Consider the following 17,884-nt stretch of genomic DNA (forward strand, 5'->3'; position numbering starts at 1 on the left):
CCCAAGTATTTCCCGTGTGTAATAAGACTATAAGAGGCGGCGGCGCCTTTCGCCACAGGTACCATCTGGTGGCTGGCGCGCGTGCCGAACGTCTTCGCCGGACGACGTTACCGTCGCCGTCGCCGGCGAGGACTTTACCTTATGTATGATCGATGTATCCCATCTTTTAATTAATTACCATGTTTCTCTTGCAATGAATTACAACTAGCTACTATTGATACACATGGATTTTCTCACGACAGCCGGTCAAGCCAGTGCATGCATATGCATGCTCCTGTGGAGCGTTACTTAAAAGCTACTAGCTCGCGTCACTCACTCTCACTCTCTCTCAGACTCTCACAGCAGTAGTCTCACGCTCTCGGCTCTCTTCAGACTTAGTGGCCTTGGTCTTGAATGAGTTTTGGAGCCACGTGCGTGCATCCAGGTCGTCTGACCCTGAGCGGCCGGTGACAGCATGCTGCTGGTGGTGCTCGAGAGGAAACTGCCGCCGTTGCCGTGAGCGGCTGGCGTCGAAGGACATTATTGTCGTGCGTCGCACAGTAGTCGGTTGGTGTACCTTGTTCTTGGAATTGCAAAATTTGTAATCTCTTAAAAGTTCTAACAAACGTTCTCGCGACAAATCTCCTGACATGTTTTACAAAATTTTTGCATTTTTTCGATACGAGACGATAATCCCATTTACATTACTAGAACAGAAATACTCTCACTAACTAGATAATTGATACATGTGTCAGTGCAGTGGGCGCGGTTTACTGTAAAAGTGAAGTTGGTGCAATGGATAACTTTCCTCCTATCTTCTTGCAAAATTTTGTCGTAGTAGGTGTGGTAAACTTGAATTGCAAAGATTGATGCAGCTCGAGGTGGTACTGGCTTTTTTGGGCTTACTCATTGAAGAACTTACACACTTTGTGGAGTTCTTAAGCAATCAGAATGCTAATAAGGGGGGAATAATGAAAAAAAATCTTTATCAGCTACCTTGTCTTTCTTTGCTCCACCTCTATTTACTCCGGCCCGGAGAAAGAATTTCATTACGAAACTAAACTTTCCTCCCATTGCTGGCATCATCAACCCAACCTCATCTACACAATAAACGGCTGCAATAAATAAAAAGACACTAGAAGAAATATCTTGTCATATGGAGCGAGCGGGAAACAAACCTGACTATAGTTCGATATGCCGAGAAGCGGACATTCAATCAACGGAGTTTTGTATTCGATTATTTATATTTCTTCTCTATCGTTCTTCTCTGCCAATGCTTATCCCAAAACTACGAAGGTAGAAGACAGAGAGAGGACAAGTCAAAGTCTACGAACCTGCTTCAGGCATGGTAGTCGCCACGGGCACCGCCCCCCCCCCCCCCCCCCCCCCCCCGGCCCAGAGCCCCTAGTAGGGAGAGAAACCGCAAAAGAAAATAGAGTCCAGGTCTGTAACACAAGTACGATACCACCCGATCAGGTGGTATCTTCATCCTCTTGTTCTTCCGGGGAAGCCTGCAGGATCTGCAGAGTCGACCTTGCCCGCTGGGCAAGTACCTTGTGCGCGCAGGCAAGCAGAACCTTACCCGTCCATCAGCGGCACCTGGAATTCCATTGTATGAATCTGCCCAATACGACTTGAGAGCACAAGCGTGAATGATAATTTCAGCAGGATTCCTGATGATTTTTCTTGTCAAATTAAAATAGGCTCTGTTTCAATATATCTAAATCGCCCAACATTTTATACTGTTGCAACCAAACCAAAAGAATAGACTGAATCCCCCCTAGGAGAGTGTTCTTGATCCAAATCTTATACTATTGCAAATTTTGTAGGGTCTTTCTGGCCCCAAACCATTAAGCAACAATGCCCCAGACGACCCTTGTGATCCGGCATAAGATGAAAAGATGATCAGTGGTTTCCACCTCATGAACAAAAATACAAAAAATTTGCATTTGGCACATAAATGGGATCGCCGCTCCAACATTTGACATATGTTATAGTTGACACATCTCCTACAAAAAATGTGGCTTAGGCCCACATTTTCATCATCTAGGACCCTATTGACAACACGATGATCGGTCGTCCATCTCCCTCTTAGTTATATTTCCTTATTTTATGAGTTCTTAATAATTAACAGGGGTTTAAAAGTTTGGAATTTTTTAATGGGAACATATCAGGTGCAAACCAACCTCTCCGTGCAAACTATGCAAACTTCAATCTGGATCATCGGATCAATATCCAAGGGGAGGGGCGCAGGGAGGTGGGAGGGGGGATTTGCATAAGTATGATTCCCCAATTCAAGGGTGGGTGGCTAAATGTAAAATTACCCAATCCTCATGCCCTTTGGATGTTGATCCGGTGGCCCAGATTGAAGTTTGCACGGTTTGCACGGAGAGGTTGGTTTGCACCTGATATATTCCCTTCTTTAATTCACTTACTTCTACATCCCATCTCTTGCCCCTCGTCCCGGCCCAAAGGGCTCTCTTCATGGCGAAAGTGTGCTTGACAATAATAGATAGACCACTCGTTACACACGGTTGGAAAGGGCCATTGGTACCGGTTTTCCAACCGGTACCGCGAGACAGAGATTAAAAGTCTCGATTTTTGTCATAGGATAAAACACCTGGTACCAAAGTCCCTTTTTAGTACCGGGTGAAAGTTCCACCTGATACCAAAGCATTTTTTGTCAAAAATATATTAAACTTGGAAAGAGAGATATTTTTCTTTTAAAATAAGTGGATGATCCTTTAGTACTGGGTGGTAACACTACCCAGTACCAAAAGACATTGGCACCGGTGGTGTTTCCACCTGATATGAATGTTACCACCTGGTACTAAAAGCTCCAGACCCTTCAGTTTAGTCCCAAAAATACTAGTACGGACTGGTACTAGTTCTAGTTCATACCTATACTTTTGGGATGGACCTATGTCTATTTTCTACTAGTGAATTATTCCATGCACACACCCAATCTTAGAAAAAAATAGACTATAAATTCCAGTGAAATGTTATTAGGAGTTGTTCTCTCTGGCCATATTATCGATACATGCAGGGCTGTAACAAACTTTTGTTGCTATATATCTCAATTCGCATCACTCCAAGTGTATCGTTAGTAGGTGGGGAATGCCCATTAAAAACAGCATCTACTTTAAGCCTTATGTAGGAAAGAGAATACAATCAAAAGAAATGAGAAAGTGATGAGCGCGCATGAACAAAAGTTCTGGCTCAAGAAAGGGTCCACTATGATACTGTTGTTCCAAGGGTGGTAAAGATCCTAGAAATTTAAAGGATTGAGGTTAAAAAGAAACCGGCCGGCTAAAAAGTTTTTCAGCATTAACTAATCGGACTGTGAAAGAACAGTAAGGTCATGATCGCATTACCATTATTCCTAGCTGTACGTGATGCCACTGTTTAGTTCAAATGAAACATAACGAACAAAAAAATTGTATAGGAAACTTGATTGTGCAAAGCCTTTGTTTCCCTCTTCGCTAGAAAAAAAAATACTTAAACTAAAAATGCTGTCACAAATTGCGATCTAGCTGCGGGGAGTCGGCAAAAAGTGGCTGGAGTCAATCATTCTAACCTAAAAAGGTAACCAGTAATGTTCAATCTTGCTGACCAAATTAATTTTCAGATACTCTTGCAAGTAGGGAAACAGTGGTAAAGTATAAATATAAGTGAATTGTATGTTTTAGCCAAATTATTGCTTTAACTTTAATTCCCTTTTTTTTATTGGGAGCTGCAGATCACCGTCCCAAATTGTTTGTCGTTGGCTACTTGCATGTGCAGTTGTTTGATTCCACACCAATTTTTGGCACGCCGACGCTTTATTTGATCGGGAAATAATTTGGAGATAGGCATTCCACTGGCCCACATTGATCAAATATTATAGATCCCATAATAATGCAAATTACAAGGTGCCGCCTATCAATATGGGCTGAGTTGGGCTAGGCTCCATTTGCATGAATAAATTGGGCTCACGTAGGCTAAATGACAAAAAATACTCTTTTTTTTAAATCTTTGCTCATTGATTTAATCACCAGAACCTGGATCAGCAGCATCGCGATCCAACAAAGTACGTACAAAACTTGGGAGGGAATCAGTCCAAACAATCCGCTGATCCGAGTCCCTAGCTAGGCCAAAATGAGCAAACTCGTGTGCACACTTATTACATGAACGAGGAGAAAAGACAATTCTATCATGGCTAAAATGCAGCGACAACATCTCCTTTTTTTTTTGTTTTTTTTGAAACGAACAGCCAGAAGAGCTGCCCGCTATATTAAAAAGAAAGGTGCCCGACGGGCAAGAATAAAAGAGTTAGCACTGTACAAAACTCGAGCACAGGTCTTCACAAAAAGGAGAGAACCGGCCGGCCAAAAAAAGAGAAAACAAAAGTAACAAAACAGACTCCAGCTAAGCCAAAAGCGCAGCCAAGTGCTTGGCGCCCGCCGCCATCTAGTTACTCGCTTGGTCCTTAATCCTTGAGATCACCATCGGGCATGGCGATTCCTTGTGCTTGAAAATTCTTACATTACGTTCTAGCCAGATCTCCCAAATCACCAATATGATGAGGCTGCGCAAACCTTTTGCATCGTTTGAGGGCAGTCGTGCAATCATGGTCCACCACTCCTCCACCGATTGAAAAGGTTGCCATGCTGCTGGAAGTAGACCATCCACTCTAGCCCAAGTGCTGATGTGGTCCCAAATTCGCTTCGCAAAGCGACAATTTGCAAATAGATGGGTCCCACTTTCTGGTGTTGCGCGGCATAGCACACACCTGTCATTGTGCGGCCACCCCCTTGCACTTAGGCGATCGGCCGTCCATAATCTATTTTGGATGGCTAGCCAGCTAAACACTTTGCACTTCGGCGGCGCCCAAACCTTCAAGATGAGGTTTTCGAAGTTGGTGGAGGTCGAACCTAAGAATTGTGCATCATAGGCCAACTTTGTTGTATACATACCATCAACTGTGAGTTTCCAATCGATGTTGTCCGGGATATCAGGTTGAAGTGTTGCTTGGCTCACTTGGTGCCGGAGGTCGCAATACTCAGAAAAGTGGACAGCTGAGAAACAATCGACCCGGTTGCTATTCACAAGCGCCTCACGTAGATTTCTATTTTTCCTTTTTGAGATGTTGTATACCACTGGTGCTATGTCTCTCGGCCTGCGGCCTTGAAGCCATGCATTCTCCAATGAAATTGTCTCACCTTTGCCCACTGTGAAATTCTCTCCCAGAATGAAATTCTCTCACCACTGCGACAGCATCTCCTTTATTTCTCTAAAAACAACTCCACCTGGAGCCTGATCAAACTCACTGGTTGTAATGGCCTGAACCAGAATCCAATATTGCTGCACGGAGCGCTACTAAGCAAGCTTCACCTTCAGCAGTCAAGGCATCATGCACCGCCGCAAGATGCCCAGCTCCTGCCAGCACCCCATGACCATCACTGTCTCTTATCAGAAAACCCCACGCCCCATCTTTTCTCTTGCTGTCTGAATGACCCATAAAAATTTATTTTCAGCACATTACATGGAGGAGGAACCCATCTTTTATCATCCCTGCAGTTTGGTATAACATGAGCCATCTGTTTTGGAAGCTCAGACGAGAAGAGCATGGTTCTGTGAACAATCTCCTCCACCGAGCTCATACGCTCCCCAGCAATTGTTTTATTCCTCGCTGACCACCGAGCCCATAGTAGGCTCACCACCAGCCTCTGCCTCTCTCTTGGCATATTCAGAATATCATACACAACCTCCCGTGCTGAACTAAGGATGATTAGATGGAGCCGAACCCCCTCCAAGTCCTGTCCCTGCCAACACTTTCGGACGTGTTTGCATTTTAGAAAACAATACCCACCATCTTCATCAAGGCATCCACACACCGGGCACCTTGTATCAATCCCCATTCGCCTTCTAGCAATATTCAGTCGGAGAGGTAAGTTATTATGTGCCAGACGCCACAAGAACTGTTTCACTTTAGGTACATACTCAACCTTCCACAACTTCCCCCAGAAATTCTTGTCCTCTGTGCCTGTAGCTGAACTCGAGGAGCCAGATTGTTTCACCTTCTAGCAATATTCAGTCTGTGACAAAAATACTCTTGAATGGGCTGATGTGGCCCTCTAAGAGAGACTAAAGGCTGAATAACATGTAAACTGCATGAAGTCTCTATTTTTTATTTGAAAGTCTAACTTCAAGTTTCGACCAACAATGAAGCCATTACATTTTACTGTGTAATATAATATTTGTTTCAGTATGTTTCGTATTTCAATGTAATTCTGCATGATGTTGATATCATAGCAATAAGTGATAACGTATTACGACAATTCAAAAGTTAAATATCATTCTTAATACCCATCCTATCAAAAATCGAGAAAACCACTACAAGGAAAAATCAGGGACTGCAAGTTGCACACTTTTACTCTCGCTCCAGCAGGTTTGTTTTATACAACACGCATGTTGGAAACAGCCTCTGCAAAAACTGAACAGAGCTCAGGTTATGCAGGCTCCAGAAGCTAGTGCAATGGAAACCAGAATTACTTGCTGAGAAACGCAAAGACAAAGCAGAAACCAGAACTAGCAGAAGCCTTGTGCAAACCCAAGCTTTTCCACCCTGCAGCTGCACGTCGTAGCCATAACATGTGCAAACCCAAGCCAGGTTGCCGATAATAGAGACAGGTAAGCTGTTTGCCAGATTTGTTTCGCATCACCTCCTCGACCTCAAGCTCCAGGATGGAATGACCACCCCAATTGATCAGGTCGGCAAGAAGATGGTCTCGTATAGCCCCAGTGAAATCGTAGCACATGTTAGGGCCTTGCTCGCTGTATTTACATGACCACCCCAGGTGTGCTCGGGTTGGCAACAGCAGCTCCTCGGTTCCTGCACCGTTTCAGGGATGAAGATGCCTGGGATTCGTTCATGAATACAGAATACCTTGTTGACGCCTTCTTGGCATTGTGAAGGACAGTTATAGTTTTAATATATCCAAGGCATAAATAGATAATATTTTTCATCTTCAGTTTTCAACACACAAACATATCCAAATTCAATGTATATTCTCCAATTTTGACACATTCATAAAAAATATCTACATGTTACAAACTGGAAGAATAAAACTACCATCTGTTCAAGGCTAAACCAATTGCACAGATAATCTGCACACCAGATTATAAAAGAATAGGCGACACATGAGACCATACAGACAGAGCAACACTTTATTCCCCCTTTTAATGATCTGAAAGTCTTACTCAGAAGAAAAGGATCAGATAGAAATCCATTACTGAAGAACCACATCCTAATCACAAGTAAATAGGGTACTGCACTAACACAGAGTTGGCAGTAGCTCCAACAGACTTAAGCACTAGAACTTCAACGTACAAACACAGTATTGTGCCCTTTTTATTGACTCCAAGTCTTTCACTGAGCCAATAGTGGATCAAACAGCATTGGCTAAACAAAAGATTTGCTTGACTCCCCCCCCCCCCCCTCCAGACTCCGGCAACTTTGGCGACGAGAAGCTGAACCTTGACCAGACGCTGAACGACGCCTTCTCCACCTCGGACAAATGAAGTGTTTCACTGAGCCAATAGTGGATCAAACAGCCTTGGCTAAACAAAAGATTTGCTTGACTCCCCCACTCCAGACTCCGGCAACTTTGGCGACGAGCAGCTGAACCTTGATCAGACGCTGAACGACGCCTTTCCACCCCGGACATCTTCTACTCGCAGCATCGAACACCTGCAGACAAATAGACAGCCGAACAATGAAAAGCAGCCAACAGTGCCTCAAACAACTTGGCTAAAACTAAAACTATAAGAATTGTTTGACTCCCCTGCAGGCACGCTCCCGAGACTGACGCAGGACGACGCCTTCTCCACCTTGGGCATCTTCTACTCGCATCCTTGCAAAAAAAAACTAAAATCAGAAGAATTGTTAAATGAAACGAATGCCAAACTTGAAATTCAAATCCTAATTGGACACGACCGCCGGTAGCGGCAGGCGAGCGCGGACGTGGCGGCGCTCGTCTTCCTCTCCGGCCGCCGCGTCCGCCTGCCTCTTCTTGCAGGCGCAGCCGCCGCCGCTACCGCAGCCGCTTGGCGCCCGGGGCCCCCGCTCTAGGACCTTGCAGAACCCGTCGAACCCATCGCTGTCGACGAAGAGGCGGAACCCGATGGCGCGCAGGAAGCAGCCCTCAAGATCCGGCATCTCGCCGGCGCGGATTGCGCCTTCGGAGCTGGCCTCGAACACCGCGGTCCACCTCCTGGGAGGGTGGCCGCCGAACTTGGCGCCGAGGAAGACAGCGGCGGCCAGCAGGCGGTGCGCAGTGGCCGGCTCCACCAGGATCCCCGCCTCCCTGCCGGCGGGGCTGCGGACGAAGCGAGTCAGGTAGATGCCGGCGAGCACGAAGCAGGTGCCGTCGATCCGAACCATGCTCCGGGTGGACGGCATCGACCGCGTCAGCAGGTGGATCCGCTCCAGGAAGGCGCGGATCGGGACCTTGGGGGCGGCGCCGCCGCGGAACGCGCGGAGGAGGCCGGTCTCGGCGGGTCGGGATGCAGCGGTGGCGGCGTAGCGGCGGGCCTCCGCATCCACGAGCGTCGCGAGGAGGGGGAGGGATCGGGGGATCCCCCGGTCGTCCTCGCGCAGGACGGGGCCGGCGACGGCGGCAGACATGGCGGAAGCGTGGGCTAGGGTTTCGACGGATCGCTGGGGCAATGAGCTTTGAAAAATTCCGATTGGATCTGGCGCGGAGAGGGGGGAGGAACGCGGGGGTACGAACGCCGTATATACGGCCGTACCCCATTGGCATACGCGTACATTGTACGCAGGTAGTTTTCTTTCCTTTTTCTTTTCTTTTTTTTCATCAGGATTTTTCCGTTTTGATTTTGGCTATGGGTTGGGCCCAACTAGTGATCTGGTGGGCATATACGTAAGTATTTAGCCCAATTGCTGCTACGGAAAACGAAGGTGGGAAACCTAACAACGTCTGAGTAAGGAATTTTTTCAATTTTATATTTAAAATTTCTGTATTTTCAATATTTGGTAGGAAGTTAACTTGTATCTAAGGGGCTGTTTGAATCCAGGGGCTAAACTTTAGTCTATGTCACATCAAAAAGAATTTTATTATTTTGAAGTATTAAATAAAATTTAATTATAAAAATAATTGTAGAACCTTAGAGCTAAACTGCGAGACAAATCTAATGAGGTATATTAATCCATAATTAGAGGATGGTTACTTAGCATCGCTATAGCAAATTATAGGCTCATTAGATTTGTCTCTCAAATTAGCACTCATCTGTCAAAAAATAATTATAAACATATTTTATTTAACACTTTTAAATAGCAAAATTCTCTTTAATGTGATAGGGGCTAAACTTTAGCTCCAGGAAACAAACAGGGTCTAAATGAGCCTAGTAGAGTACAATGGGATGTCAGCATAACTCACCAAACCGACAGCATTGTCTATCACTTTGATATGCAGGAGAGCTACTGCCCAATTGGCTCTCCCGTGGATAGAGTAAACATGTGAGGTTACTTTTTTTAGAAAATATGAAGTATCCTGCTTCAGACATTATCTAATAAGTATGCATCAAACGTGTGATAAAGAGTGAGATTACTGACCAAGCCAACAAATTAATTGCTACTATATGTTTCTCCCCCACTTATTCTTGCACTTCCATTTTGACTGAATGGACTATTTCTCCCCTCCAATGCTCAATTTCATACTTGAACTTAAAAACCAACCATTTTAGTCCCTAATTTTTCTTATAGATCAAACTCATCCTTGCTTGATGTTTCAAGCCTTGTTTACTAGTCAGCCCTCGACGTTCCTTTGCATCATGAAAGGTCTCCTTTGCACATTTTTTTCTCAAGAAACTGTTAGGCAAACTTAGATAAATTGACATGAACTCAAATAGCAATAGAAAATGGAACGATTCCAGCCCCACCGCTACCTCATCCTCAATGTGAACAACCTTATTACCAAACTCTAAATGAAGTTATCCCTTACGTCACCTCTATGATGCTAGAACTTGATTCTTGTGACCTTTCCTTCATCTCACATCCACCATAGTGTTGATCCTCTTTCCATTATTTTGCTCGGGGAACACACGTGACATAAGGCCAGTCTCAGTGCTGGTTTCATCGGCATTTAATCAGCTGCCACATATGCATTTCTGCTGACATAGCGCTAGTTTAATGAAGGCGTGTCGTGGTGATGAAACGGTGTTGCTCCAGTTACCAACGTCTCGGTAACTCCACGACACTCCACTGAGAGCATATCGTTTCATCCCCGAGATCCCGCAGCGCCTTCGGCTTCCTAGTGCTCCCGCGCGACAAATCTTTCCCGCGCACCATCGTCGCCCCTAATTTCTCTGGCCGCATATATGGAGTTCATTTCCAATCTCTGCCCTACCCTTTCAAATCATGCCTCTAGTTCATTTCCAATCTCACTTCCTCCCCCTAGCAATCTTGGGCGGCGCTGCGTTGGGCTCCGATGGCGAGCAAGGAGAAGAAGGCCGCTGCACGGAAGAGGATTGCTTCTTCTCCAAGAGATCCAACTAGGGCGCCGCCACCACCTGCTGTTGCGTCGCCCCCAACTACCATGGCGCCGCCACCACCACAAGCTGCTGCACCCCCACAACGGCCACCACCATATGCAGCATGGTTTCAGAATTCCCATGCGGGGGGATCCATGGAGGTCAAGCCACATCTGCGAATCCATGGTATATTGCATCTACGAATCTTTAATTTCTTTTTTTCCTTGTCAATGAATGCTGAATGCTCAGCGAATCCATAGTACTGAATGCTTTGTATCTTTTTTGAAAAACTGCTTTTGTGCTCTCTGAATCTCTAATTTCATAGGAAACATCCTCTCTGATTAGAGTTGTACTAATTTTAGTGCAGTACTGAATTTGGGATGATACTGAGATTAGAGTTCTGTAAACTGTGATTTGGGATTGCAGTCAAAATACTAGACAGATCTCCTATTCATGGTGTAATTTGGGATTGGTCACTTGATTAGTTTATCAACAGACTTCCCTTTTAGTTGTATTTTATATTCTAAAATTTCTGCTGTCAGTGCAGCTATCATTGCTTGGATGATAAATTCGTACTGTCAATCCAAGATGATAGTAACCTCTTATTATTGTGTTGCCATTATTCTTTAACACTTATCAAATGCTTTATAACAGGATGTGTACATTATTTTGCATTTCTGTCACTATTGAATCACTGTCCTAATTGTACACTGTTTTTACCTACACATTGCTGCTATAGGGGCCTCCTACCAGGTGGTTATGTAAACTTGCTGCAACAACCACATTTTCCCACATCGTCGCAGTCATTTGGTGAAAATACCCATTTTGTTGATTTTACAAATAGCTACAGCCCACAATCTCCAGCAACAACACCAACTAATAATACAAGCAAGACTCCAAATGTGAGCATTGACATTGAAGATGATGATCGTGCCGAGGCAAATAATACATTGAAGAAAAGATATTGGTCACATAATGAGGAAGTTGCACTGGCAATCACATAGCATATTTCTTTTTTCAGATGATAATCACATATCATAGTTTTGATCACCATTTCATTTTTTTAAGGCAAATGCTTGGCTGAACATATCTAAAGACCCTATTCATGGGAATGACAAGAAGGGTGATTCATTTTGGAAACAAATTACAGAAGAGTACAATAGGAACATGCCAGATCGTAGGAGGGATACTAACCAACTTAAGGTCAACTGGTCAAGGTTAAGCAAAACAATTAATGAATTCAATGGATATTGGGTTTCAGTTTCTAGAATGAATAAGAGTGGATACTCTGATGACCAACTCATGGATGCCGCACAACATATGTATCAGAAAAAAATAGCAAGCCTTTCTCATTGGTTCATTGGTGGAGGATTCTAAAAAATGAACCCAAATGGTGCTCACATGTTGCTCAGTTGGAGAAAGAGAAAAGCAAGACCATACATATTGATATCGGTGATGACAAAGAAGAACGTCCTATGGGCAGAGGAGTGGCAAAGGAACAGCGCAAAGGTAAGCGCAAGGTAGAGCATGTGATGGATGGCATCGTCATCCTTGGAGAGCACATAAACAAGATAGTTGAAGTCACTCAAGAGCGTAGAAAGGAACGTGAAAAAGTCACACAGGACCAGCTCGAGATCTCAAGAGCTGCATTGGATGTTGCAAAACAGCAAAAAGAAGCTAAGAAGTTTCTAGAAGCTTATGCTGCTCTGCTGGTTCAAGATACCACCCATATGTCTGAAGAAGCAAAGGCTAGCCGCGAGAAGACATTGATACTAATGCAAAACAAGATGGCTGCCAACTTTGGACAGAATTGAGGTTAGTGTGGCTATTCTTATTGATTTTGCTCAAACTGTTACAGCTTTGGAATCCCTTTTGATTTTGCTCATACTGTTACAGCTTTGGAAGCATCAGTCCCAGTGAGATAGGAGGAAAGTCAAAGTTCCAGTTGCAGCTTTGGAAGCATCAGTCCCAGTTATACTATATATAATATATATGTAATCAAGTTCGAGCTCATACGAATATTGAACTTATATTATATAAAATTATATGAGTATTTATATATATACAAGTTGGGGCTCATAGAAATGTTGAACTTATTATATAATATTGTGTGAATGTTTTACTATGCGTAATTTGAATTGCATTAAGCCTACAGAATTCACGGCACATTAGATCACACCATCATCCAAGAGTTTAATGACACAAAGTGTATGTGAAACAGTGCAATGAAACTGTGCACTGAGAGTGATAGTTTCATGGGGCTGTAAAGGTGATGGTGGCAGCCTTGGTAACTGCGCAGTGAAACTCTCCACTGAGATTGGCCTAAAGAGTGGAGATGAAAGTGGTTGGTGGACCAAAGAGTCGGGTTCGCAAACCAAAGAACTGTTGGCTTAACTCATGTAGTACATGTGGGAAAAGAGACTTTTCGAGAATAAATAGTGCCCCAGGGAATATGTTGTGCCAAATAGGAGCATAGAAAAAATTGAGCCAAAAAATCCCTAGGGACTAAAATGGCAAGTTTGAAAGTCCAGGGACAAAAATTATAAAACATGAAGGGAGGGAATTTCATGTTCTATTTAAAGCATCTGTAAGACACTTGTCCTGTCAATATTTTGTCTTTATTAATAATTTTTAATTTGGATATTGTTGTTGCAATAGGGATTTTCCACTTGTGTGTTCCCAGATTAAAAACCTAACTCGAACTATAAAAAATTATTTTTACCATCGCATAAAAAATGGTTAGTTTAAATTTTTAGGTACCCTCATCAAGGATCATATAGCACAAAGGTAATAAAGGAAACAAGCAAGCCAGCAAAAGAACCAAGCCTGCCCTAGCCCATCTAGGCAGGCAGAATGCGTATCTTTGCATATAGCAGCGGCAGACGCTGATCTTTTCTGCAGGAGCTATGTTTTAGAAGCAGTTTAAAAGTAGTCATTTACCTTAGAAAATAATTCTCAATTCAGACGGTAAGGCTTGATCCATAGAATACAACCACCACTGAATCTATTCGAAGCACCTTCTACAGACTCTGAGGCTCTTGCCATTTATCATTTTGTGTTAACCTAGCTAATTGGCTGTCGTTTTAGCTATTCAGGTACTCTTTGTTTTTTTTTTCGAGGGGGAGGTACTCATCTTTGGGACAACAGCACCGGAGAAGAATGCAAGGTATGGCTGACATTCATTACCTCAAAAAAATCCATTATTGTGTTGTGCTCCTATGAGCTGTTTGCACGTGAGGCCCAACATGCCCCAGTACTGTCGTAGATATTGGACAGCCCACCAAAGCAGGCATGTGTTTAAAGAAAAAATATTTAACTAATTGGATTACATCAAATGATTACTGAAAATTAAGCTTATTTATTAATAACTTCTTCCTTTGATATAAGTCTATATATAAATAACAAATACCATTAATCGTGGCCACAACCATCTGCCCGACAATATTAAAAACTTAAATATATTTCTCGATATCCATGTACTAGCTCTTATATTTTCTGGAATGTTCAATGCACTCTCATTAAAATTACATTTCAAGACTTCAATTAGGAATCATTTTCTGAGATCCCCTGAATCCTGGTGAACAATGAAAAATGTTGTCGAGACAAGAAAAGTTGAGTGATAATGGAGAATATCTAATGGATTGTATTACCACACGTAGCATCTCGGGATCACTGGTCCAACAGAAGCCACAACTGTAATCACGTCCATGCCTCATTGAAAGGGCTTCATCCATGTTCATGAAGAAGGTGTACGAAACCATCCTGTCTTTTGTTCTCTATCTCTATCGCTACTACTACTAGCAACATGGAGTAATATATGGTTGCTCCTGTGTAGTTATTTATACTTAGGGTGCCGTATGAAACAAAAGACCATGATTTGAATAGCTGATTGCTAGGCAAAATATCTCTAAATGGATATAGTCACTATTGTAGAAGTTATCACCCTACATGGTCGGATTAGCAGGATTGGTTGGCCAGTCAATTCCTTTCCTAATCGAGTTGAATTGAAGGTTTTGATCTATTCAAAACTGGCCAATTACTTTCCTTGCAAATTAGCTGCATTCAACTCCGCTTTTGTTATTAGCTGACAGGCTTGCGTACTTCTCCCTTGCCCTTTGCTGCTTAGCTTTCCCTTTGATTAGTGGAATCATTAGCAATTGTAAAAGGATCATGAATATATTATTTATTTATTAATATTAATAACAACCATGAAGCACTAAGTTTATAATAACAATTTACTAAAATAGGATATGAAAAAATATACCATCATCGACATCATGGATAACAGGCTCCTCATGTTTGTTTTTTTTTGCAGCCGTGCCTGAGCACGTATTTCATTAAGAAGAAAGCAGTTTACAGACATTTCTTGTAGTAAGCCAAATAGAGGTTGACCTACCCAAGTACACAAAGGACTAAAAATAGAGAAAAAATAAAAAAGGCCAGAAAAACAAGCGGCCTGCAAACTAGCTGAACAAAGACCACAGAAGAAGGGGGCTCCACTCAACCCACCGAGCCAAACCTAGCGACAGAAAGCATCTAAACCTACACAAATGCACCATCACCAAGTCGCTGACTGAAATATTGTAACAACGAGGGTGGCCAAGCATCCACCAGAACATCACCACGACGGCAAAGCAACCGTCGAAGACGACAAACATGTAGCAAGCATGACGGCAAAGCATCCGTCAGAGTAGGAGTCGCAAGGGCGGCAAAGCATCCACCGGACGAACGAAGCAGGGGCGGCAAAGCATCCGCCAGCACAACGACAACAAAGCATCCGTCGCCTCATCACCATGTTCGTTGGAGCTGCGCTCCTCATGTTTGTGATATCTCCAAATGGTCGACGGCTATCCATTGCTAGAAAATATTCTGTTCAAAATATACCGTTTGCGTAGAGCGATAATAAAAAAACTACATGAATCTCTATAAACACATAAACCTTGGTGTCGGATGTGGCATCCTATCTTGCAAGAAGAAATCCGATGGTAGCAGCTTTTTGGCACGGCAGCGGCAACAATAGGGTGAATGATTAATGCTATAGGTGTATGGATTTATAGGTGCCGTGATGGAAGGCAGTGAGATATCATGTTTTTAAAAAGGCTTCCTGTGGCAATTCGGACACCTGCACTTAGCCCCATTGATAGGGATATCTTAATTTAATATGGAAAGAATTTATGCGACTCCATTTATACTACACTGTTTTTTATTTTTCCGTATGAATGATTCAAAAGTAAGGAAAGAAATATTCATAAGTTGAGTTTGTGCATAAGAAAAGAAATATGCAGGGATCAATTTTCTCTCTTAATTGTGCATGTCTTGATGTTACAGTTAGCCCCTTGATTGGTCGATAGGGATATCTTGATTTATTTAGTATAGAAAGAATTTATATTACTTATTTTATACCCCTCCATTTATACTACTTTTATTTTCCATTGTGCTTAAGGAAAGAAATATGCGGGATTAATTTTCTGCCTTATTGTGCTCGTGAGGGTGCTCCATCGGGTACACCGGGTGGGTATGTAGAAGCTTTGGTGAATTTTTATTTTATTTTTGAGTGGAAATATTTTCCTTCTATCATAAATTGAATAGCAAAACCCTTTTCATCCAACCTTTTGGTCTGGCAAGTGGAACATCCATGAGGGTTATGGTGGGTTTAATCTTGGTGAGAATTAGTTTCATTCTTTCGACTTTTATAGTATAGTGATAGAATTTTTGGCTTCTATATTCTCCTAATTATTAAATTAATTGAAGGTTAATGTGAATCACCATTTGTGCCCTAAATGATATTGGATACAAATTTCTTATTAAATGCTTCGAATCCAAGAATTTTGTTGGTAGAGTACCAATCCAAATACTCGGCTAGGCTTAGCAAAAGGCAAATAAACTGTAGAATGAATGAAAGCAAAAAGGACAAATTGCAAGCTACCCTTGTTTTGAAGTCCAACTACATGTTTGCCCTTATTTTTTTAATTTAGCATGTTTACCCCTATTTTTAGTCTTCCAATTGCATGGTTGCCCCTAAAACGTGCAATTTGACCTCAAAACAGGGGTTGCATATTGGAGGACGGGATTAGTAGCTCCAAAATCTAAAGGATAGTTTGGGAGATCGCGCGGACCGGTGGTGACGATGCATTGTGGGCGGCAATAGCGTCGCTTAGGTGGATAATGAGGTGGGGGCGCTCTTTGTAGATTTGGATGCAGGGAGAGAGCGGTGGGTAGGAGAGGGGAAGGACGAGGGAGATTTAGGACGAAGGGATTATGAGACTGAGCTTTATTAGGAGAACCCTCTCCCCTAGGGGCTTCTATTTCTAGCACGCGCGACTGGCCGTGCTGTCGTTGCAGAAGACCACCGGCTGCTGCTCCCCCACCATCCACCGCATCTCCTCGGCTCTAGCGCCGCTCCGTCACCTCTGCCTCCATTTCGTCACCTCTGCCGCCGTCCTCCACCGTTGTCGTCGCTAATCTTGACGCGATTTCACCTCCGGACCGAGCTCTCCCACCATTGTTCCCGCCAGCCTCCATCTCGCACTGACCGCCTGCCTCACCACCGTCTCGATCAGCCCCACAGCAGGTCCAGCGACCACCTGACGACCCTCTATATATTCCTACCATGGAACTCAGCAACCCCCAAACCCTAACCACCCTAAATAGACGGTCGTGCACGATAATTTTTTTTTGAAAAAAAAAGCGCACGGTGAATAGATTTCCGGTCTATCCCTATCCACTTTCAAAGAAAAAAAAAACCCTCCTAATTAATGGGCGTGTTTGGATTCAAGGGCTAGAGTTATTTTTAGCCTAAAATAGCCTAAAATAGCTCAAAATCTCCGAACATGAGGGCTAATTCTTTGCTATTTGCAAATAGTCTACCTCAAAAAACTATCCCACCCAAGAGGTGATTATTTGAGCTATTTTAGGTGGGGCCCACCATAGCAAGAGATGTAATAGAGCTCCAATGATTGGGAAAATATGCTTTAAAGGCTAAATAGCTCTTGGATCCAAACATATTAAGAGTTATTTTATTGGAGGGCTATTTGCTTGAGCTAATTAGCTCTAATCTTTTGGATCCAAACACGACCAATGTGTGTTCATCGCTAGGCACGTGCGCCACATCACGGCTTCATCCCTGGAAAGAAAGAACCTGTCCAGCGGCACCTGGGCCTGGCTGACCCACTTCAATCCCGCCCATAGGTCGGCAGCCCTCCCCGACCGTTGGCGTTCAAACGCGTCAACCCGACCGTTACGCCCATAAAAAAACACCCCAAATTCCCCTGCGCGCCCGCACGGATTCCCCTTCCTCCGCCCCACACTGCCTGCTGCTGCCCACATCCCACCATGCTCTGCTCCGCCTCTGCTCCTCGTGTTCACAAAACCC

The 17,884-nt window shown here is 43.5% G+C and overlaps 1 protein-coding gene across 2 annotated transcripts; it reads right to left on the reverse strand.

Annotated features, from left to right (window-relative positions):
• Positions 1-7,162: 7,162 nt before the first annotated feature.
• On the reverse strand, positions 7,163-8,807 carry LOC120703555 (cyclin-P4-1-like). 2 transcript variants are annotated; one of them, XM_039987666.1, is made up of 3 exons: positions 8,096-8,776; positions 7,680-7,874; positions 7,163-7,529 (listed from the first exon to the last, which is right to left on the reverse strand). In XM_039987666.1, exons 1-2 carry the CDS (start codon positions 8,645-8,647, stop codon positions 7,692-7,694), a joined length of 735 nt encoding a protein of 244 aa, XP_039843600.1. In that variant the 5' UTR covers positions 8,648-8,776; the 3' UTR covers positions 7,163-7,529; positions 7,680-7,691. The 2 variants fall into 2 exon arrangements, with proteins under 2 accessions (XP_039843600.1, XP_039843601.1); XM_039987667.1 differs by lacking the exon at positions 7,163-7,529 and having other exon boundaries at positions 7,747-7,874; positions 8,059-8,807.
• Between the last annotated feature and the right edge of the window lie 9,077 nt (positions 8,808-17,884).

The sequence above is a fragment of the Panicum virgatum genome, chromosome 4K (genome assembly GCF_016808335.1).
Source record: "Panicum virgatum strain AP13 chromosome 4K, P.virgatum_v5, whole genome shotgun sequence".
Taxonomy (NCBI): Eukaryota; Viridiplantae; Streptophyta; class Magnoliopsida; order Poales; family Poaceae; genus Panicum; species Panicum virgatum.

Bases quoted from the DNA above. Each gene is read 5' to 3' on its own strand.
- LOC120703555 (XM_039987666.1), bottom strand. From the start codon at position 8,647: ATGTCTGCCGCCGTCGCCGGCCCCGTCCTGCGCGAGGACGACCGGGGG. The intron at 7,875-8,095 runs GTCCTAGAGCGG...TTTTTTTGCAAG, and splicing joins GGTTCGACGGGTTCTGCAAG to GATGCGAGTAGAAGATGCCC.